Source organism: Populus alba, chromosome 10 (assembly GCF_005239225.2).
Source record: "Populus alba chromosome 10, ASM523922v2, whole genome shotgun sequence".
Taxonomy (NCBI): domain Eukaryota; kingdom Viridiplantae; phylum Streptophyta; class Magnoliopsida; order Malpighiales; family Salicaceae; genus Populus; species Populus alba.
Window position 1 is genome coordinate 20,978,087 of NC_133293.1, and position 22,598 is coordinate 21,000,684.

Sequence of the window (22,598 nt, forward strand, 5' to 3'; positions counted from 1 at the left end):
TGCTGGCTACCCTTTCTTCTCTAGATAATTCTAGATACAGTGACTATGAACTCGGAAATCAAGTTTTGACAGCTAAATCTTGACCATAGTTCCAAAAGAAAATACCTGGTCAGCTTTATATATTCTGAAGGGATTTTTCTAGGGTAGATTCATTAAGCGGACATGATGGGGCTGTATGGTTATATAGTAATTGGACCACCTGTCATGATCGCCTTTCATGGTTTCTTGAAGAAGCGGTCACTCGCAAGCAATGTCTTGGTCAATGGATTTAGTCTGATGGGTTTAGCTTGTATCATGGGGTATTCTTCACGTTTTGTTGACATTGAACGGCGGTGGTGATTGATGATGAACTGACACTTTCGATGATGGCTCAAGTCGGATTTTAACCCAAAGGCAGCCTATGAGAATTTTTGTTAATGCAGAAATCCTGATGGCAGATGGTTTGTCTAAAACTCGACCACAAAAGACTCAATCTTTTTGTATGAAAACCGTTGTCAAAGTTATTAAAAATCAATCTAGGTTATGAATTGACCAGGTTAATCTAAATCAATTCAAAATAACAAAGTTATACCAAATCAATTCTTACCTAATTTAATTTAAAATTCATTCAGAGGAGAAAAATAAGATGAAAGCAATTTGCAGATTGCTGGGTGCAGTGCAAAGTTGTTTTGGATCGTAACCCAAACTAACTGGATTTATTAAACCCTTACCGATCAGAAATCAGCCCTGGAGTCTGTATACACTACGCAATTCACAGTTACCAAGCCCTAAGCCACAAGTTTGTCTAATACACTAGGCATTTGTTCAAGTCCCTGTTCTGAAGGAACATTCTGGGCATCATATCCCACTCTATTGAATATCTAGTGATGAAACAAAAAGGCTTGAATTGTAAGTGATTCTGGGAATCTATAGCATTAGCAGAGTAAAGGGATATGGCCTTGCTCCATGCATAGAAGATACAATGGTGTTTGGGGAAACAACAGTAACACTAGAAGTGGGTTGCATCTCTTTTACAAAATTCCATCTCACATCAAATGATACAGTGAACCATATAGAAATAATACAAATATCCCCTCTCAAGGGCCATGATTTTAACTATCATGCTACAAAAAGCTAATCCTGAAACATTGTTGGTAAGGCTAATCTTTGATAACCTTTTAGAATGTTCAATAGCAAGCTATTATCTATACATGTTTGGTCTGGTATGATCATCAGAGAATAAGAAATGATTTGCAGGAGGGATACCAGTAGTCCTGCTGGGAAGGAAGGAAGGGAATTCCCTAGAGGGCAGTAGTGGTATCTGATCGGGATAAGAGGAATTTGTGGGATAAGTATACCTGCCTGAAGAAGGTAAAACTGAATCCAAATAAGGATCAAAATAAGGACTTTGAGTAGAGATTCTAGACCCATCCTCGACATATTGGCTGGTCAGAAATCGATCCTCTGTAGGAAATCTTGTTCCAGAGGCCGAGTAAGATCGGCTGACAAATTGATTGCTGGCAGCTGCTGGAAGTCCTGTATCAGGGTAATGGTTTCCCAAACCTATTGGAGTGTTAGAACTAAGGAAGTTTGTTCGCATGCTGTCTTCAACCAAAAAATCAGTCGGTAGTCTGAAAAGTCCAACACTTTCAAGGGGAATATCTACTTTACCACCCAGCACTGGAGCAGGAAGAGAAGGATCAACAGAGTTTCGAATAGATCCACCTTCTACTAATGGCAATGGATTGGTTTTCTGTTGCAACGATTGCCTTGCTTGTTTAAGGGCATCCAGCACACTACCCAACTCATTAGATGCTTTATGCGGCACCAATGCGTAGAGTTCATTTTGTCTCCCAGAAGCTTTCCCTTTGCTGAAGCCACCGGTTGCAGATTGGCTCCCAGGGGAATCATATGAGCCGTATGAAAGTGGATGGTGGTGGGATCTGTGTGGAGATGGATAATGATTGTTCCCAATGCTCTCTTGATTTTGCTTTTGCTTGACTGCATAAAATGCAAAATCCTGATCTGAGGTTTCAGAAGCAGGTGTGCTACTGCTCCCCCATTCCTGCAGCTGTCTGATATTAACATGTGAAGGTGGTAGAATCCCATTACGTTGAATGCTGGATGCATTTTGTCTCCCAGAAACTTTCCCCTTGCTGAGGCCAGCGGTTGCAGATTGGCTAACAGGGGAATCATATGAACTGTGTGAATGTGGATGGTGGTGGGAGCCGTGTGGAGATGGATAATGATTGTTCCCAATGCTCTCTTGATTTTGATTTTGATTTTGCTTTTCTGCATAAAATGCAAAATCCTGATCTGAGGTTTCAGAAGCAGGTGTGCTACTGCTCTTCCATTCCTGCAACTGTCTGATATTAACATGTGAAGGTGGTAGAATGTCATTAGGTTTAATGTTGGATGCATTTTCAACTTCTGACTTTGCCCCATTGAATTGGGCAGCTATTGTCCCAGCATGGTGTGGAGCTTGCACCTTGATCTCATATCCTTCCTTGGTGACATCTGAGCGGTTCCCAGGATCATATGAATCCTAAATCATTATGACCAAGAGATCAAAATGTCAGTGTTTATTGGAACAGGATCTCATGCTCAGAAACAAATGCATAAAAGAAACCATTTTATTTTTTTACATAATCAATCAGCACAGTTGCTTCTTAACTATTACAATGATTGAAAGGAGAATTTAGAACCAAGGATTGACTGATGTATCGCAAAAAAACTCCTCTTTCTTACTGTTTTGCATACAAGTAGATTCTGTTTGTCCAAACACAGATATTCTAAGCACCTCTCATTTTCAGAATATAAACTATCCTCAACAGTTTGCTTAAAATTCACTTGACCCAAGGAATCTTCTCAATGGTTCTTTAGGAGTATTGACCATCTCTTTTTTGCAAGTTGCTACTATTTGTTGAAACATTTTCCCTCCCCCCTCAAAGAAAGAAACAAATTTAATATGTGAGATGCCATTGGCATGTTATCAACTTGATCAGACAGCAATTTAATTGTTTGTTAGTTATATAGGTTCTGATAAGCATACTGGTGTACTGCCATTGTTTTCTCTGAATTTCTCTTCCCATTCTCTTTGAGCCTTTTCCATTGCTTCATATTGGTCAATGAGTTGGGCTTGATGTTCAAGTGCCTTTTCCATGTTTCTATCACTGCTATATGCATCATCTTCAAGCTCATTACTATGGGCATGCTGTCCATTTTCTAAGTGGCCTGAAATTGGGTTCTCTGTTAAAGCTTTCTCTTCCCCATCTTCAATTCTTCCAATCTCTGGCTCCAAGCAATTAGGAAAATCTTCTGAAGTATTAGCAACTCCGTTTTCTGGAGAATCAACCTTAATTGGGTTGGCTCTAAATTCTTCAATCGTGGATCTGGCAACATAACTAATGCATAAATACCTTGTGTAAAAAGAACTCAAAATGAGTAGTTAATGGCATCTCTATGTGATAACTTGAAAAGGAAAAAGACCTGGGAGGTTTATAGTAGAAAATGGCCTGGCAAGATGATAATTAATTTCTTCCCTGGAAATGTGGAAACTTTGACTTGGATCACAATTAAACAAAGGTTTACAACATAGAATTATTCTATTCATAGGGTGTCAAATAGAACTGTTATCAGTAAATGAGGTATATGCCTCCCAGGGTTAATTGTTAAGCCCGGTTCTAAGTTTTTGCACAAATTCTACATGTGACAGAGGACACGCTTTGGGTTGTTTGTAATGAAAAAAACATGAGAACAGCACCACATTAACTAACTACAAAAACCTGGCACTTTTTTTTACTAAAAAAATGGGAATAAAATGGTAGAAAAAAGGCATCAAGTTATTGCTTACATCTACATTAAAAGCAAAGGGGTGGGATGAAATAACCTCGATTCTTTGCTTCTTATTTGGCGGCATGACTTGCCTTGGCGATGTTTAGGGGAAGAACTGGTAGATGCAAAACCACTCCTTCTCAGAGATGGATCCTTGTACTTTTCAAGAGAACGTTGACTATGCTTGCGACCTTTCCAAGACAAGCTTCTACCTTGTGCAGGGGGGAAATCATGACCAGAACCTGAATGTTCCAACTCATATTTCCTCACTTTCGAACTGACCAAACCCTCTTCTGCTTTAGAGGCCTTGTTACCCACTTTGGATTCACTAGGAGTGTCCTGATCGGAGTTTGAATCATACGTTTCAGAATCATCACTTATCTCATTGCTCTCCAGGATGGCAAGAACATTTGCTGTGGCTTTCTCGGCCTTCATTCTTTGAAGAGACACAATCCTTAGCTGCTCCTCCAGTTCTGCTACCTAATTTTTAAACAAATTTTGACTTAATAATAGTTCTAAAGGAGAAACAAGAGAGTACAGTCCCTGAACCAAACAACCTCTGACACCCCCCCGAGCAAAAAAATTCAAAGCATACTCTTTTTGCTAGTTCTTCAGCTCTCTGTCTTGCACTTCTTGAGACAGATCTTTCAGACAGCAACCGTGCCCGAAGGAATTCAATTGTCGTAGCTGTGGAATCCTCCATGCTAGAACTGGTCCTGTGAATGGGGATAAGCCAATAAGAAAGCAAACAAGAATCAGTAAAATTCCTACCAAATTTCAAAGCAAAAATATGACCCCTATCATTTCCAAAACTACAGGGCAGTTTTTAACTGACTGGTAACTGATCAATCAGAAACTAATAGCTTCTCTGACCCATGGAGAGGTATATCTAATGGAAGCCAAACCTCTATTTAAGGTTCAAACCCCCCTCCCCCAGGCAGCATCCAGAATGTAAAGCAAAATCCTAGAACCCTCTCTCTTCTACGGATAACATCAAAATAAAGAAATGTTATCGTTCTATCGTGCTCTTATTGGGAAAACACTAACTTTAATTACAATGATGCCAATAAGCAGCATACTGATCAGCTAACTTGCCTCGCAAACAATGTACAATCTATCATTCCAGGCTAAAAAAGTTCTTCCATTTTTGTACAATTTCAGCAGAAATCTAATCTCACCCAAGCAAATGAATCAAAAATGAATCAAAACCTTGGTGCTCATAACTAAAGCCATAAATGTGCATACACAAGCATGAACCTTCTAATCCATTTCTTAACTTTCCACAATCCTCCCATAGAAAAACAAAATGGAAAGCAATAACTCTACTCCAAACACTCACAAGAATCTATCAATTCAAAGACAATCAGCTCGAAAACCAACTAAAGAAACACGGAGAAGGCAAACAAGAGTACCCAAAAACCCAAAACCACAAAAAATTCAAACTTATACCCACTAGACCAGAAAGGAGCAAAAAGAAGAATACCCAGATGGATTTTACCTCTGATCTAGATTCTCTTGATCAGAATTATTCATATCTTCACGGTATAAGCCCAGAACGAAAGACGCAGAAAGCAATAGTTAGCTCCTCCTGTGCTAAAACGGAAACAAAAATGATCTTCCATTTCCATTTATAAGACTTCTAAGTACCAAAAGATCAAATCAAAACCAAACACGAGTATGATTTACACAAAGATGACCATAAAAAAAAGAAGAAGAAAAAAGAGAGGAAGCTGAATGGTACCTACCTTGTTGAGAGATAAGAGAGGCTAGAACTGCATCATCATTGAATTAAAATGGTGATCAAGACTTTTACTTTCACTAAAACTATTGAGAAAGAGAACTTGGGCATGTTGGGAATGAACAAAGAAGCTTCTTTTTTTTAGCAATAATCGGACCATTGGCATCTCAGTATGTTTTTCGGTCATCCTTTTTCCATGGCTATGGATTATACTTGCTATCTTTTATTTTCTAGCTGTAATAAATTAATAATAATAATAATAATTAATTCTTAGGAAGCTTACACGAAAGAAAACTAAAAAAAAAGGAAATTAAAAAAATATATATATATATATATATATATATATATATATATATATATATATATATGCTGAAGTTATTAAACCAAACTTCGGCCCAGGTCTATTTGAACAAACCCTTGTTATGGGCTGAGTGTATTAAAAAAATTATTCTATAATTGATCTCGTTAATATACATGGTGAACTTGTAATTTAATAAATCCGGTCAAAATTAAAATAAATTTTAAAAAAATAAAAATAATAATATTAATAAGATCAATTAAAATTAACATATTTCCATCATGACTCGAATATTATACCAAATTAAATTTAATAATTATGTCATGTAGGCAAAATAATTCTGTAATTTATATAAGTTAGACCAGAACTTTGTTAGGAATTCTATTGTGAATATTTTTTATTTAATTATCACATCAATGCATTAATTTTTTTTTAATTTCTAACGATTTTTTTTAATTTTTGTTCATGGTTTCATTGAATACAATCTTATTACTTTATCAAGTTGTCATCACAATTACGTTATGAACACAAAATATATATTTGATGACAACTTGAATTTCTATTTTAAAATTCTGAGTTTTAAATAATTTATATGAATTTTTTATTCAACGATGATACGTGTCTTAAAGTTTGTGTGAATTGTCCAGTAATTCAAGGACCGAAAATATACACATGTTTGATAAAAAAATAAAAATTTAAACAGACAAGTGTTACGTGATTTTATTTTATTTTTTTGAAACATGGAAAATGTTGGAATAATTTTTTTTGGCATATAGAAGGCTTCCCTTATGCACTAAATAAACCGGGAATATTTGTGAAACTTCACTAGAAAAATAATTTTTTTTTTAATTCAACTCTTTTTTCCTTATATTTTCATCATTTTCTTTTAATTTTATCATTATCCTTTTTAATTTTATCCGTAAATATTTTTAATAATCATCAAATCAGCTAGATTATATCTAAAAAACTCTAAATTTTTTTTTAAAAAAACTCATGATAGATAAAGAGTCGAGTCAATATACTTTTTAAATTAATTTTATTTTTTTATTCTTTAATTTTTCTTACAGGTCAACCAAATTACTTTGAACCAATTAAGTTAATTTAGTCACATCAAAATAATTTTTATACAGTTTAAATTTAAATATGGGTTAGGCTATGAATTAAATCATAAGGTTTTGTGGTTGATTTATTTGAGTTAGGTTTAAGAAGAATATCAAATAATAATCTATAATTTAGATATTTTTTTGTTATGTTTAGTTATGTTTTTTTTTTTTTTTTCATTTCACGATATAACGTAAACATGTAGACTAGTATCCAGCTAATTAACTGGATAACAAGAAAAAAAAAAAAAAGCAGTGTTTCAGAGAGATCAAAAACCCATTCATTCTCTTGACAACCAATACATGTGAAGTTGATATTAAGCTAGTTTATTGACTAACTCAATAAACCTGTACTTAATAATATTTATTAATTGAAGTAATTAATACTTGCTTAGGCATAATTCATCATGCCACATCCCGAATCACATTATTTATCCTGTACATCACTATAATTTATACTTATACGGAATCTATTTTCAATTAAAAAAATGATATTTATATCAAATTAAAGAAGTTTGAAAATATTAATAAATTAATTTGGTGGTCAAACAAATTTAATTCTTTCTTGAATTTTTAAATCTGAATCTTGATAATATTCTTGATCATCCTTTCACGGGCTTGAGGCCACAGAGCCAGTCCAAAAAGTCCTACAATCTACATGAATCACTTGTCAGGGATCAGGCCACAAGGGAATGCCCAAGGGCCAGATTTGAAATCAACTTCGTGGCCTTGCCATTTTATTGTCGTGGGCTTTCTTTTGTGCTTTTGCTTCTCCTTCAATGTCCGGGCTTGCTGTTGCTTTCTGAGCATGATTGATTTTCAAATAATTTTTTATGTTGAAATACATAATAATAATATTTTTTTATTTTTAAAAAATTATTTTTGACATCAACACATCAAAACGATTCAAAAAGTACAAACTATATTTAATTTTAGTAAAAAAAAAATAATAAATTTGTTGGGAACGCACCGCGTTCCCAAACGCTGCCTCTTACAGCCTCACCAGCTTTCTCCACCACCACATCTCTTATTATCCTCGCAATGTCCTCACTTTCAAAGCCTCCATTGTTGTTCCTGATCGCCTCCGTAGCCACACCAACACTCTCTACTAATGGCTGGTCGGAGCCCACACGCATATATAGCTACCATTATACAGCTGGTATATAGTTCAATGAAGATGCTGAAGTTGGTGCCTCTAACTGAACAAAATCATAGATAGACAAGTCTGATTTTAAAGCTTCTAAAATGTTTAAGAAACTAGGGCTTGCCATTTCTAGAGCCTCCGTGAGGGTTTCCATGAGACGGGGCGGTAGGCTTTTTGCGGTGCGGTAATGAGCAAGGAGATTCAAAGTTGGAAGGTGGAGTTCAATGAATTTGATTGCAACTTGAATATTCTTGACATAATTTAGGCCTCGAGAATTCGAGATTTACAGGTATGGAACAAAAGTTTATGTAGAAGTTTTTTTTTGGATTTTTATTGGCTAGCTTTGGAAAAGGAGATACGTGACCATGAGCAAACTATAGAAACAAACATGGAAAAATTTATAAATTAATTTAATAAAACAACGGTTACGAGTTGAGGGACTGAATTTAAAGGTCGTTAAACAAAAAGAACTAACTTATAATTCGTTTCAAAACCTAAGGAGATTCTTGACAAGAAGGAACTTTCATAGAAAATTTTTATACATTTATTTGATTCTTTATTATTATTAATTTTTTTATTAAAATAGATGTTCGGGTTAGCTTGCGCGCACCTTGACTAATTCCACATGCCCTGAAATTAACAATTATATAAACTTCTAATGATCCTGAGATTTATAAAACTTGAACTGATGATTTTTTAAAAATAAATATAAAACTTGACCTGTTAATATTTATATTTGATTATTTTTTAAACCTTCCAACGCGTTGCTGACATTAGATGATTAATTTGGGTTTGCATAAAAAAAATCACAGCAAGAAGGTGCCTTAGGCTTATTAGCAAAATCAAGAAAGAGCACAAGCCTATAACTAATAATATATTGACGGATGCCCCAAATAGGAGAGCTATTCGGGTTCTAATGTTTCCATGGTTAGCATATAGTCGCACACATCCCCACATGGATGTAGCCAAGAAGCTTTCGAAGAGAAACTTTCATATTTATCTTTGCTCCACACCTGCTAGCCTTGGCCATATATATCAAAGAAAAACCTACTGGAAGAAGAAAAGAACTTTCTCTTCAATACAATTCTTGAAGAACTTCATCTTCCATCATTGCCTGACCTTCCTCCTCATTACCAGTACACAACCAAAGGCCTGCCGAAGCATCTCCTGGGAAACTTGATGCAAGCATTTGACAAGGCAAGCAGAGGCTTCTCCAACATTTTGACAGCATTAAAGCCAGATTTGCTTATTTGTGATTTCTTTCAGCCATGGGCTCTTGCGCTGGCTTTATCACTGAATATCCCAACTGTTCAGTTTGTGATTAGTACGTGGCAACGAGGCAAATTCTGTCGCAGTTCATGCCCTCAAGAACTCATTGTAATCAGTCTGATCACGACAGTACTATTATTCAAGATTAATTCTGCAAAAGATTTTCCGATAGTTAAAGACCGAATTCTTCAACACTAGGAACAATCCTATAGCACAATGTTGGTCCGGAGTTCGGAAGAGATTGATGGTAGATTCTTAGATGATCTCTCAGCTGTAGCCATGAAGACGACTGTGCTTGTTGGTCCACTTGTTCAAGGCCCTAGCTAGTAATCAAGAAGGTGAAAAAACAGAAATCACAGAATGGCTTAACAAGAAAGACCCATCTTCAGTCATTTTTGTTTCATTTGGCACTGAAAATTATTTGTCCAAGGAGGGAAAGAGAAGAGCTGGCACTTGGACTCCTGCTTAGTTTGTAAACTTTATACAGGTCCTAAGGTTTGCTCAAGGAGAGGAAATCAGTGCAAAAGAAGCATTGCCTGAGGGTTTCTTTGATATGATCGGAGAAAGGGGACTGATAGTCGAGGAATGGGCTCCACAGAAGAGAATTTCGAGTCATCCTGGCACCGGTGGATTTCTGAGTCACGGTGGTTGGAATTCTGTGTTGGGAGCATGAGATTCGGTGATCCAATAATAGCTATGCCTTTGTATATTGATCAACCTTTGAATGCTGGATTTGTAGTGGAGGTAGGAGCTGGTTTGGAAATCAAGGGAGACAAGAACGGTATGCTTCAAAGACAAGAGGTGCCAAAAGTGATCAAAGATGCGGTGGAGGAGAAAACAGGACAACATTTGAGAAGGAAAGCCGGATAATTGAGTGATTGCACGATAGCCTGTTTGGTACACGGTTGTTTTTTAAACGTTTTTTTATTTAAAAATATATTAAAATAATATTTATTTTTTTTATTTTTTAATGATAAGGTAGTCAATGAGTTGTTGCAAATTTGTGGCAGATAACCCGCAATCCTGTTTAGTTGGTCCAACTTTGTGGGGTAATAATTTTTCCATATTTGCTCATATATTTATCATGGCTGCAATCAAACTTAAATAAATCAAGGAAGATGCTGTTATTGCTGTTCTTGATTTGAAATTAGTTAATAAAACTCCCCTCTCTCTGCTATCTGGTTACTTTCCTCTAGCCTTCTTATCATAACTATTACGAGAATATGTATCCTTAAATTATTAGATTAACTAAAGTCAATTATTTTATTAAAAAATAAATCCTTAATATTGATATATTTAGGCTTAGAATAAGTTTAACCAGGTAAATTATATTATAAAGTCAATTAGATTTTACTATATTTATATTTGATTCGATTTATCTGAAAACTTAGTCCAATTAAGCTTCAATTCTTGAATTTTTTGAAATAAACAACCCTTCAAATATTCTGGATTTTCAATTCTTGGGTTTTTTGGAATATCCTGCCATAGACCAGAATACCGTGTTAGGGAAGATCTGGCAATCTTTTCCTTCTTCAAATTTGTGAAGAAGCAGGCAAGAGGTTCTGTGAAGGTTAATGCCACAAAAGCAATTACCATACCACAAAACCAGACCTGTTCCTTTTCTTTTTCAGACAATCAACAGAACTAGCATACAGTTTAAGGATTTGATCATTCGAACAAGTGGTAAAATGTTTATGATCTGGGTACTGAATTTTGTCATTATATAATTTGTTTTATCGTTAGATTTTTGACCTCTCCAGATAATCTAAATTTAACTCGGTTAGTATTCAAAACAGTCGAGAAACAATAATCACATTATGAGAAGAAATCAGGCCTACATGATTTTAGCCCAGGGATTGTTTTCGGCCATTAACATGAACCAAGTTAAATTCAATAAAGAGACACAACATTATTGAATGAATACATGAATGAATAATGTTCCCCAAAAAAAAAAACAAGTTCATTGAGTTTAACACAATATCAGAGAGCTTGATTATACAAGGCAGAGATATCTCAGCGTATGGACTCCATGATCTTGTTCAGCTCTTCCAGCTTCTTCATCCTCTGTTTTTCACTCTCAGTCAGCAGCTGACAAGAAGGTAACAGTGAGAAAGAAGGATTAAAAGAAAAGAACTCAAAACTCAAAAGGTTTGGAGACAAGATTACAAGTCCTGAGTACCGGTGGAAATTAAATTCTGAAACAATACCTCCATTAATGCGGCTTCTAGCTGAGCTTTTTCTCTGTTCTTTTCGTTGAATGCTTCCAGGGCTTCTTTGTATTCTTTCTCCTGTTAACAATCAGAACAAATTTAGATATCTTGTCCTGGAAGAAGAAAGCATGCAAAACATGGGAGCAACTGTTGCTTGCACCTTCTTCTGGCAGCTCTGGCCTAGAGGTTTCAACTCTTTATTTGCCATATCAATCTTCTTACGTGCAATTGCAACGTCTTTTCTCAAAGGGTCAGCCAGCACTTCAAGTTCCTGATCATACAAAAAAACAGGGCATAAAATGTTTGAGCATCAACTAAATTTGTTGCTTGTTCTTCAAGCAGCACAGTTGCAGCATTTTCTTCCCTCATAATTAACTTACTTCCCAAATGTGTGTCAAGCGTCTTGTTGCTTCTTCGGCACGGCCTAATTGGAGTTCGACTTTCTCCCTCACCTCCATCTTCTTTCTCTCAATCTCTTCCTCTCTAGCTTGAAACTTGGATATGTCCAGCCTTGGAATCTCCTCTTCTTCATTGATCTCTTCTGTCGACAGCCTCCCACTGCTGCCAATGTTACTTCCCATGTTTTTCATCTTTCACCACAGGCTCAAACTACGCTAGAGTTTCTATATTTGGCAGCGAAGTTCCACAAAACTCTAGAATGCTTAACATTCTTTTGTATCATCTCCTCGTGCTGGTCTCTTGCTTTTGCTTCAAACCTCCACGATCAAACTTGCTTCCTTTTCACTACATTCCTGATAAAGCAAGAGCAAATATCCCAAAATGCTCCCCAAGACTGCTTGCTTCCTGTTGAAAAGATTTCAAAAAAAGCAAAGACAAGACATCCAAAGAATGAGAGTTACTTACTTTATTCTAAGAGAATCAATCACCTATTTCCAAGTTTCACTAATTAGTATGCTAGCTTTCTTGCAACCCTAATGCTTACTAGATCAACAGCAAACTCTCCTTAAAAAAGGTGCTTTGCTGGGCAACGACAATGGAACTACGGATCTCTACGGTCCTGTCCTTAGTACTCTCTTGCATCAAGCAGTTAAGCAGTCAGATCCCAATAGAGAAACCATTATTTTTTCCTTGGCAGGTAAGTGATTGCCTAACAGAACACTGTTGAGGCGCACACAATGTATATGCATGTGTAGGGAAAAAAAGAGAAATTTGCACAGAAAACTTTGCTTGAATGGAAAGGAATGGTCTCATGTGACTTCACATGGTTTACGGATTTTAATGTCTGTGTCTTTATGTTACTGTCCGTCTTCTTTTCTGTTTATTTTGATGAAGCGTGTTTGGTATTCAAGTTGCGAGCAATTATTTTTTCGAATATTTTTTATTTAAAATAATTTATTTGAAGTATTTTTTAATATAATATATTAAAATAATTTAAAAACATAAAAAATAAAAAATATATTTTTTAAAAAAAACAACATTCATAATTAAAAAACAGGTTGCTTTTTTTTTTTTTTTTTACCTTTCTCTGTTATTTTTCCTTTTATTGCCTCCCATCCCATCCTTTAGCAGGCAGGGTCAGATCATCATCATTACATGTTCTTTTCAGCTGGTTAAGCCGCGGGAGCGCAATTTACTTTAAGCATAGCTTTTAGTGTTTAGGAGTAGTGTAGTTGTTGTTTTTTAAATAATTTTTTATGTTAAAAAACATGTTAATAATTTTTTTTATTTTTTAAAAATTATTTTTAATATCAACACATCAAAACAATACAGAAAGTACAAATCATATTTAATTTTAACAAAATAAAAAAAAATTAAAATTTTTCAAAAAACAAATTGAACCACAGTGATAAACAAAAACTTACCTTTGAGGTGAATCCATGATATTTACTGAGTTATAAGTTAGATGATTTCAGTCGAGTTACTTAAAATTATTTATTTACTTTTATTTTTAAAAATTAATAAAAATATTATCATTTTAAAAAATAAAAAAATCAATAAATTTTAATTATATTTTTTCAAATCAATTAATTTACAAATCAACCTGTATTTTTAACAATTATACCAAGTTAATTATTCTATTTTTTCTTTTGTCGAAACTTGATTTAGTTTATATACCGAATTATCCAAATTATGAATTAACTAAACAAGTGAGATCACGTTTTAAAACAATAACTTTAACCACTTGCAATTGTTAAATTTATGGTTTACATATATATTATTTTTTTTAGGAGGAAAATAGATGAGACCAAAGTGGTAATTGAAAGCATAGTTTATCTAATCTAATGGTCAGGGGTAAAATCTAAATTTCAAGTTTTGACTAGATTATTAAGTTGTTTAAATTAATTTTTTTTAAAAAAATCAAAATAATATCATTTTAATATATAAAAAAATAAAATTTAACAAATTACAATCAAGTTTTTTATTTTTATTTTTTCTTTAACTTAGCTCAATTTTAGTTCCAGATCAATCAAATCTTAAATCAACTCATCAAATCATAATAAATTTTAAAATTATAATTAAAAGCCTTGATTGAGTGATATGTTGGGTCAAAGTATTAAATAAAAGCCCATGAAAAGTAAATATTAATAACCTTCCTAAAATTTTTTAATTCTAAGATTAGGTAATTAAAATTCAAACCAAATCTATTAAAACCAATTAATTTTTTATTAGCATTTTTTTATAATCAAATAAAATAAAATAATTTTTTTAAAACACAAAAAATTATTTTAAAACTATACTAAAAATAAATTTATTTTACATTTTCATTCTATTTTTTTTTTAAATTCAGTTTCTATACATGTATATATAAATTAATAATTAAAATAATAATCAAGTAATTAATTACTTTAATTATTCACTAACCCCACAAGGCACCAGGTAAAGGCAGAGTGTTATTAAACAACGGAAAATAAAAATAAAAATTCCAGTAGACACTAGTGCGAAAAATTCAACACGCATGTCCTTCAATCTTCTCTTTACCTAAACCTAAAAAAAACCGAGCAACTTCTCTATACTGCTATACATGACATCAGCGCAGAATTTGATCAAAAATAGTCAAGAAATCAACCATGGGTTTCTTTATTTTCAACAACAAACAAAGGTTTGATCATTTTTCTTTGATCTCTCAATCATAGAAATCCAATTCCTCTCTGGATTTTTCTTTGACTGGAGTTTTCAATAGATTTGGAGTGTTGCTAGCATAAATCTGCAGAAATACTTTACTGGGTTCTGTCTATTTCAGGGTTTGACTTTTTAAATTGCTTAGAGATTGAATTTTGATGATTTATTGTTTTATGAATTTATGATAGATTCTATATGATCAAAAGCTTAAGGCTTTATATAGATATAGATAGCGGATTTGCTTTTTATCTCTTAGTAATTAAGAAAGATGCAGTCTAGGAAGCCTGAAGATTACATCGCGCAGTCTCCATCTGCAAAGACACGTAATCAACATAGAACTGAAGTTGGACATGAGTCTCATCCTGCTCCTCGCCGTCACGCAGTGGATCGGTCTCCACGCGTGCAGCAGCGAAGGAGTTCAAGCCCTCGTAGTAAGGTTGAGGGTACTAGAAAGGTAGTTCATGGGGAGGGAAGGAGCAGCTCGACCGAAAGAAGGGACTCTAGTTGGCATTTGGGTGCCGGTAGGACTGAAAAAGTCCGGTCTGGTTCCCCACAGTACGCCCAAGAGCGTAAAAAGCCTCGTTTTGATGAGGGGGTTGTGCATAGGAAATACAGGCAAGTTGAGGAACATGTTGATGGTAAAAGTAATAGATTGAAGCGAGGCTATGGATATGATCATCATGCTGGATCTTCTAGAGCGAGTAAAGAGAAGGATTATCGTGACAACAGGGTCGTGGGTATTGATGGGCATGGCATGATGGGGCAGAAATCAGTGCCTGTGGAAGATGGTATGATAAGAGGGTCATATCGGGTGCCTCGAGATTTGGTTCCCAACTCAAATTATGGAGATACTGGATCACATATACAGTCAATGTCTCGGAATATGGACATTGGCCACTTTGATGATGAAGAACTTCAATTTCAAGAGACTATACCATCAGATAAGGTTCCGGCCAGGAGATTTTACGAAGAAGGGGAAAAACCTAGGTTTCATTCAAGACATGTTCCGTACACCAGGATGTCAGCTCCTCACTCTAAGGATTTGGAAAGCGCTCCTCGATATAAAGATTTTGCTGGTTCATCTTCTGGATTCTCACGGAGCGAGTTTCCAGGTTCTTATAGAGAAGGCATGCCCTTAGCTGCTTCAGATGAATATCCAAGGAGCAGCATAAAACTCACAGAACCTACGAATTTTAACACATATAGGGAAAGGTCAGTTATGGACATAAGAGACTATGAGGCTAGTAAGAGAATTATGACAAGTTATCCGCAGGGTGCCTATAATCCTAAAAGGCCCTCGCATGATCATTACTTTTACTCCAAATCACAAGAAATTGTGGATGACAATCATGCATATCCATCTGATGATGTACACAGAATGATGTCTCCACCTTCTCCATTGAACTATGAGCATGCTCAAACAGATTTTGAGCATAGAGAATTTTCAAGAATGAGTATGCACCAAGTTAGAGACAGGACTGATCACACTGATGGTTCCTTTATAAACATGAGAAGGAGCACTGTATTTGACCATCCCACAATACAAAGGCAAGCACCCATGGAGAACCTTGATACAGGCAGAATACAAAACACATCAAAGCACAATGTGGAATATTTGGGTTCAGCATATACTCAAGTTGATCGTGGACAGGGAGAGTTACAAGATAATAGGAGATCTCATTCGGGTGTGACACAGGATCGCCAAGGTCCCCATTTGAGACCAAATTATGGGTTTGGAAGAGATGCAGGCCCACAGTTTCAAAAGGAAATATTGCATGATCCTCCTATGCCAATATATGACATGGAAATGAAGAGACTTACTGCCCAGAGGCAAAGAATGAGGGGAGAGCTTGCCTCGTATGAGCCACCAGATAAGGCATTCAACCGAAACTATGTAATGGAGGAAGAAATAAATAGGCATGACAGAAAGTACATTGTGGAGGAAGATATAAATAGGCATGATACAAGAAATATTGTGTCAAACAAACGGAATTTACCTCAAGAATTTGAAGATCTTTATGAAAGTGGTGAGGAATGGGTAGATGAAGATACAGGTGCTTTACATGTGTCCAGGACTCGGAGGTTTGACCAGAGTGCATATAGAAATGCTAAAAGGACATACGATAGAGATAATTTTGGAGATTCTGCATCTGAAGACTGGTTGTCTTCTCAAGATTCCTCGGTGCATGCACAAAGGGATTTGATTAGAGATTATAAACCTGGTGCTAAATATATGAAGGGTCATCCGAGATCTGGTCCTTTAAGTTGGTATAACTCACACCAGACTGATAAAAAAAGTGCTCATAGACAGCATAGGATTTGGAAAAGAAATGATGATTATGGCAATGATGCAAATATAAATGATGATGACCAGCCAGAAGATTGGGTAAATCTTGGGGAGGCTGAACCACGTGAGGGCTCTGAGGAATTCAAGCAACTGGTGGATGAAGCCTTCTTACTGTTTTCAAAAAGATTAAATTTGAACACAGCAGTTCGAAGAAGATACAAGGAGCAAGGAAAAGCTGGTAGTTTGTTCTGCATCGTATGTGGCAAAAGGTCTGTTTTCTTTTCTGTGATATGCATTTTTAAAGTGGAGAGCATTTCCATATTTTGATTCAGGAGTTTCCTAGTTTGTCCTACAGCGGGAATCAGGTGAGTTTGGCGTAACCCAAAAGACATGTTTTTTAGTTATTTCTGTGATATGTTACTATTACTTGCTGGGAATCCTTATGGTTTTTCATTTATTTCTGTGTTATGTTTGCTATTACTTGCTGGGTAATCCTTGTGTAAATGTTATTACTTGGTGAGAGGTGATTGGTCAGAGTAATTCTTTCATTGAAAGTCACATAAATGATTGTTGTGTGCATGTTGATGGACTTAAGAGTGATCAAGAATTACAAGTTCTGTTTGACAAAATTTTTTTTCTCTTAAGCTGTTGTTTGACATGGCATTTAAATGCCAAAAAAATTGGCAATATAATAACTATTAGCAAATGTTTATAATGTGTAACTGGATGACACTACGCTGCTGGAAGCAGAAGAAGAATTACACTGGAGGTATGTTGTGGGTGGCTATTCTAGAAGAAGAATGGGGTGCTATAGTTATTGATGTATCAGAAAGGGAAGATTGAGTTAGTTAGCTGGTCCAATTGGTCGGAGAAAAGGGGCTAACTGTTTTGCACATTTTGTACTGCCTGGGGACATGTTAATTCTGTTTAATTGTAAGGCACTAGCACTTTATTTCTCAAAGAATGCCGATGTGATATTTGCTTGTTCACCTTGCATATGTTTTCAGTAGGCATGGGGTATTGTGAAGGACTTCATTTTCTTTCAATAAAAAGAAGCTTATTCTATGCAACTTATAGAAATTGGCTCATGAAACATTAATATTCGTTCATGTTAATTTCTTTACTATACTTATTGATGGATGTTATGCTTGTCCATCAAGTTCCTTTTGGCATTGTCGAAATATAGTGTGCACCCCACTGCTGTATGTTCACATGTCTGTACTTTTAACAGCTCATCAAAGGAGTTCATGGCTGCTCAAAACCTGGTACAGCATGCGTTTATGTCCCACAAGATTGGGCTGAGAGCGCAACACTTGGGTCTTCACAAGGCAATATGTGTTTTGATGGGGTGGAATAGTTCTGTGCCTTGTGACGCAATAACATGTGTTCCTGAGATCTTGCCTGATGAAGAAGCTTTTGCTCAGAAAGAGGATTTGATGCTCTGGCCTCCACTTGTTGTCATCCACAACATTTCTATGTCAAACAACAACCCAGAACAACAGAAGGTCATACCTATTGAAGGGGTTGAGGCTTTTCTGAGAGGTAAGTCCCAATTTATTTGATTAGATACTGAAATACAGTTGTGCTAAAATCAAATTTGAGTGGGGATGGATGTAAAGAACATCTTTCTAATGCTGATGAAGAAAAGATTGGTTTAAATTCAAATAGCCTTTGAACATACAAGGAAGAAGAACAGCATATATTTCATGTTTTAAATTTTTTCTGCACTGTTTGAAGCAGCTGTATATTTAGGACTTGCCAGCCTAACATTCTGTTTCACTTCTACTAATTCACTGCATCCCTTGGCTCTTTGCATGATGACAGGTAAAGGTCTTGTTGGGGGTAAAATCAAGGTATGCCTAGGAAAACCTGCTGACCAAAGTGTTATGTTGGTAAAGTTTTTGGGAACTTTTACTGGACTCGGAAATGCAGAGAAGCTTCACAAATATTTTGCAGAGAAGAAACACGGGAGAGAAGAATTTGAGCATAACACATCCAACAACATTAACAACAGCAATAGTTTGGAAGAAGAAACTCAAGGAGGCCAGTTGGAGGAGCACCTACTATACGGGTACCTGGGAATTGCCGAGGACTTGGACAGGCTTGATTTTAATACCAAGAAGAGGATTCTAATAAAGAGCAAGAAGGAAATTCAAGAGCTGGCAAATGCTCCTGTTAAAACTGATGATAAGTCGCTGAATAAAATAGCTGATGACAAATATTGACTTAAAACATGGTGAAGCAATTCCAAGTTCCTTCAGGAGGAATCTTCTGTGAAAATGTTTCTCCATCATTAGTTCTAGTCTATTGGTAGTGCAGTACTACCTTAAGCTATGTGTGCATCTTAAGATTTGGAATATCTTTGTTGTGAAGACAGAAAATTATGTGCAAAAGTTATCCACCTTTATCTGTAGTCTATTGGTAGTACAACACTAATTCTAATCTATCTATACAGATCTAGACTTGGAACATCATTGTTATGCAACTCTTTCCCTATTCAGATATTACCTAATGGAATTCCATACCGTGTTTGACAATTCAATTTCTTACAGAATTTGCTATAATTTGTGGAGTATGAAATGCGTTGGATTAGAACCGTTCCTTTTCTCAAAAAAAGAGAGAGAGAAGATTAGGGCCTGCTCATTTGCGGAAGACTCATTCTTGAGTGCATCATCTTTAAGTGTTGTGTCTTTTCCTGTCTTATCTTCTCACTCTGTTGTTGTTCCTTTGGCAGCAAATAACCTTACATCATATCCAACAAAGTTGGACTGAGCTTGGATAGCTTGATTCATGTTTCTTTCTTTATCTTTTTGCTGATTTATATGAATGTGGAGTATACACAGGTCCAGGGCTACCACAGCTAATTCACCACCACTTCAAGGATTAGCCGTGTCAGATCATGCCAGTTGAAAATACAAGACATGAAGAAATAAAAAATTTAAGGGAGGCAAGCGAGTTAGCAAGCCACTGATAAATTTGTCCAGATTTCAGACACGACAGAGTCTGCAAGATTCTTTCGAGACTCTCTCTCCTATCTTCTTTGGAAGTTGAGATACTTGATTCCGTAGGCAAAGGTAAACAAGAAGAGTAAGACAAAACCGATATGGGCGGCTGCAACGGCTCCGAGGAAGCCATATTCAAATCCTATGTTGCCTTAAGAAGCACATTTACTGGGGTTGGACTGTCTTCCGGCACCTCGATTACTTTTTTGAGGTTGCCCACCTAAGAGGTTGGCCATAGATTGTCCAAGAGACTGGAGAAGCCCAGTAGTACCACCTCCACCAGATAGGAATTTGCTGCAAACTAGAGTTGTCAGGTTTCAGTTTTTTTTTCTACAATATCCTAGATAGGCATTAAGAACTCCGTAAAAATTCATCGGTAAAACACACTGTTCTGGGGACGAGGAAGCCAGACAACAGGTGGCAGCAATTTGGTGGCCTGGAGTGAGAGCGACAAGCATCATCCCGTAAAGAGTGAAGTACATGAAGGCAGTGAATATGAAGAAATAGAACCACAAGAAGTTCTTAATTTCCCATGAGAACTCAATCTTCACGTAGAGCAATATACTGTAGACGAAAGTTTGGATTGCAACATAAATTCCCTCTATGGCAACCTGTAAGGCACAAGATAGGATCGGTTATCCATTTATGAACGTTTTCTGGTGTCCGCAAAAATTACACCAAAGTTTTAGCTTATTTTACCTGAGCAAATGCACGAGGCAGTTCGGAGTACATTCCAGCTGCTCTTTCACGGTAGAAGACTGTTATTTCTATCGACACGATTGACATCACTGAGGAAGTGTTGGTGGCTCCGAGGAAAATGACAGCAGAATACATTGCTCCAAGCAAATTGAACAGGTCTTGTTACTTGTGTCTGTTGACAAGAGTTTGCAAGTGCTTAAGATAGACGGTTACATACGGAGAATGGATATCATTCTGCTCACAGTAACCGCTAACCCGAGCAAAAGTTTCTTGCTTTTTTGGATACCCAGAAATGCTGATACTTCCTTCAATGTACCCTCCAGTTTTCCGACCAGCGAGAACATCCACCGAAGTTGTCTTTCCAGCACCACTTACAAGTTACACCAACCAACGCTATTAGAACACCGGGCCTGAAAACACCACTAACATCACGTAACAGCTCTTCAATTCCTTGCATTTTCATTTCCTGATAAATAAAAAACCTAGATTTCATTATTATCACCAAAAAGTTCACAATCTACTTGAATGATGAACTTCTCAATAAAAATTAAACGGACATTTCATCAATGTTCTTTCGTGATCTTTATATTTTCTGTTGTAAGTGATAGTACAAAATAGATTAGAGATATACTTACCACAGGCACATCAACATAGTAATTCACATGATTAAATGCAAGTGACAAGGGCTGGAAGGGCAACACCATTCCTCGTTGCTTAGGCGCTTGCTCTGCAACTGCAAATTATAAGCACAAAAATGATTAAGATAGCAGTTTTGCCACGCTGATTGAATAAAAATCTTTCTTGAACATGATCATGTAGAAGTTATGCATTGATAGTAAACTTATGAGTCAACTATATGGTCTTGAGTAGTGGAGATCAAGAAAAAAAAAATTATTGGTGACATGGGATGAAGAGAAACAGCAGGTTTCTTTGCAGAAAGCTGTTGAAGTCAGTACAGTCAAATTTATTTATCTAAATCCCAGCCATTAGCATTAATACAATGCAGGAATCTACCTATAACTGGTGAAGGATATGAGCAGCAAACTCCAATATCAACCCTTTTTTGTTGTCTTTCAGGAAATCTGTAAAAGAGGAACACCTTTTTCTCACTTTGACATCCAAACTAAGGATCAGTGTTTGATATTACATTGTAATAGTAATAACAGTTTCAATTGTTTTTTTTTTTTTTTTTAAATATTAAAATAAATTTTTTTTATTTAAAAAAAATTATTTTTAATATTAACACATCAAAACTCCGTGAAAACATGAAAAAAAAAATTATTTATAAAAAAATTAAAATTTTGAAAAACATAATTTACATTATGTTCTCCAACACACCCTAGAAATCCAAGACAGGCTTCATTGGTTACTTGGCAACATCTAAAATAAAATAAAAATGCCTGCCCTGAAGACTCCTTGCTTATCATTGTCGATCGTCTGACAATAAATCAAACCCCTCACAGGCGACAAACCCTTGGACTTGAAAGAGTTTTTTTTTTTTTATTCATTTATTTTTTACAATTAATGTATCCTAGCTAGTTAGATTTCATACATTGAACATATGTTCAATCGGTCTGTTTTGGTTAAATTATGGAATTCATAAAAAAAATATTTTTCATGTCCTTAACTTGAAAAATTGCGCTTAAAACTCTTCAAATTAGCTCTAAAAATATTCCCTTTCGAAACTTTGGTTAGTCATCCAAATGTTTAATCTATCTCATGACCAATCCAATGTTTACCCTAATACCTAGATAACCCTAACGTATGGCCCAAAAATTGACACACTATAGACTCAGGTATTGGACGTATTGTTTTTTTAAAAAATTGTGAAACTGGAAAAGGAAAACACAAGCAGATGATTTGTGTAAGGCAAAAACATCATCACAGGGCCTGTGAAAACACTCACATGATAGGCTTTCAGGACACTAACATGGACCGTTGGCTACAAGGTCCATCA

At 35.6% G+C, this 22,598-nt stretch overlaps 4 protein-coding genes across 5 annotated transcripts; 2 read left to right on the forward strand and 2 right to left on the reverse strand.

Moving 5' to 3' along the window:
* Positions 1 to 983: 983 nt before the first annotated feature.
* Positions 984 to 5,765, reverse strand: LOC118060052 (uncharacterized). Of its 2 annotated transcripts, none has more exons than XM_035073159.2 (6): positions 5,559 to 5,765; positions 5,312 to 5,401; positions 4,409 to 4,529; positions 3,869 to 4,293; positions 3,032 to 3,371; positions 984 to 2,524 (listed from the first exon to the last, which is right to left on the reverse strand). In XM_035073159.2, the coding sequence occupies exons 2-6, from the start codon at positions 5,344 to 5,346 to the stop codon at positions 1,181 to 1,183; spliced, it is 2,265 nt and encodes a 754-aa protein (XP_034929050.1). In that variant the 5' UTR covers positions 5,347 to 5,401; positions 5,559 to 5,765; the 3' UTR covers positions 984 to 1,180. The 2 variants fall into 2 exon arrangements, with proteins under 2 accessions (XP_034929050.1, XP_034929051.1); XM_035073160.2 differs by having other exon boundaries at positions 5,312 to 5,406.
* Positions 5,766 to 9,272: 3,507 nt separating this feature from the next.
* LOC118059799 (beta-D-glucosyl crocetin beta-1,6-glucosyltransferase-like) lies at positions 9,273 to 10,232 on the forward strand. Its single transcript, XM_035072769.1, has 4 exons — positions 9,273 to 9,470; positions 9,561 to 9,659; positions 9,850 to 10,006; positions 10,102 to 10,232. The coding sequence occupies exons 1-4, from the start codon at positions 9,273 to 9,275 to the stop codon at positions 10,230 to 10,232; spliced, it is 585 nt and encodes a 194-aa protein (XP_034928660.1).
* Positions 10,233 to 11,157: 925 nt separating this feature from the next.
* Positions 11,158 to 12,356, reverse strand: LOC118060053 (uncharacterized). Its single transcript, XM_035073161.2, has 4 exons — positions 11,953 to 12,356; positions 11,733 to 11,843; positions 11,570 to 11,650; positions 11,158 to 11,450 (listed from the first exon to the last, which is right to left on the reverse strand). The coding sequence occupies exons 1-4, from the start codon at positions 12,160 to 12,162 to the stop codon at positions 11,376 to 11,378; spliced, it is 477 nt and encodes a 158-aa protein (XP_034929052.1). The 5' UTR covers positions 12,163 to 12,356; the 3' UTR covers positions 11,158 to 11,375.
* Positions 12,357 to 14,447: 2,091 nt separating this feature from the next.
* On the forward strand, positions 14,448 to 19,477 carry LOC118060054 (uncharacterized). The gene is made up of 3 exons (XM_035073162.2): positions 14,448 to 17,209; positions 18,172 to 18,482; positions 18,765 to 19,477. The coding sequence occupies exons 1-3, from the start codon at positions 14,922 to 14,924 to the stop codon at positions 19,163 to 19,165; spliced, it is 3,000 nt and encodes a 999-aa protein (XP_034929053.1). The 5' UTR covers positions 14,448 to 14,921; the 3' UTR covers positions 19,166 to 19,477.
* Positions 19,478 to 22,598: the final 3,121 nt, after the last annotated feature.

What these genes read in the sequence shown, in the direction of transcription:
- LOC118060052 (XM_035073159.2), bottom strand. Translation starts at nt 5,346, where the DNA reads ATGAATAATTCTGATCAAGAGAATCTAGATCAGAG. An exon ending in CAAGAGAATCTAGATCAGAG is followed by an intron (nt 4,530 to 5,311) that starts GTAAAATCCATC and finishes CCCCATTCACAG; the next exon opens with GACCAGTTCTAGCATGGAGG. An exon ending in AAAACAATGGCAGTACACCA is followed by an intron (nt 2,525 to 3,031) that starts GTATGCTTATCA and finishes ATAATGATTTAG; the next exon opens with GATTCATATGATCCTGGGAA.
- LOC118059799 (XM_035072769.1), top strand. Translation starts at nt 9,273, where the DNA reads ATGCAAGCATTTGACAAGGCAAGCAGAGGCTTCTCCAACATTTTGACA. An exon ending in CATGCCCTCAAGAACTCATT is followed by an intron (nt 9,471 to 9,560) that starts GTAATCAGTCTG and finishes CTTCAACACTAG; the next exon opens with GAACAATCCTATAGCACAAT. An exon ending in CGGTGGATTTCTGAGTCACG is followed by an intron (nt 10,007 to 10,101) that starts GTGGTTGGAATT and finishes CTGGATTTGTAG; the next exon opens with TGGAGGTAGGAGCTGGTTTG.
- LOC118060053 (XM_035073161.2), bottom strand. Translation starts at nt 12,162, where the DNA reads ATGAAAAACATGGGAAGTAACATTGGCAGCAGTGGGAGGCTGTCGACA. An exon ending in GCTTGACACACATTTGGGAA is followed by an intron (nt 11,844 to 11,952) that starts GTAAGTTAATTA and finishes TTGTATGATCAG; the next exon opens with GAACTTGAAGTGCTGGCTGA. An exon ending in TAGAAGCCGCATTAATGGAG is followed by an intron (nt 11,451 to 11,569) that starts GTATTGTTTCAG and finishes CCTTCTTGTCAG; the next exon opens with CTGCTGACTGAGAGTGAAAA.
- LOC118060054 (XM_035073162.2), top strand. Translation starts at nt 14,922, where the DNA reads ATGCAGTCTAGGAAGCCTGAAGATTACATCGCGCAGTCTCCATCTGCA. An exon ending in TGCATCGTATGTGGCAAAAG is followed by an intron (nt 17,210 to 18,171) that starts GTCTGTTTTCTT and finishes TACTTTTAACAG; the next exon opens with CTCATCAAAGGAGTTCATGG. An exon ending in GGTTGAGGCTTTTCTGAGAG is followed by an intron (nt 18,483 to 18,764) that starts GTAAGTCCCAAT and finishes GCATGATGACAG; the next exon opens with GTAAAGGTCTTGTTGGGGGT.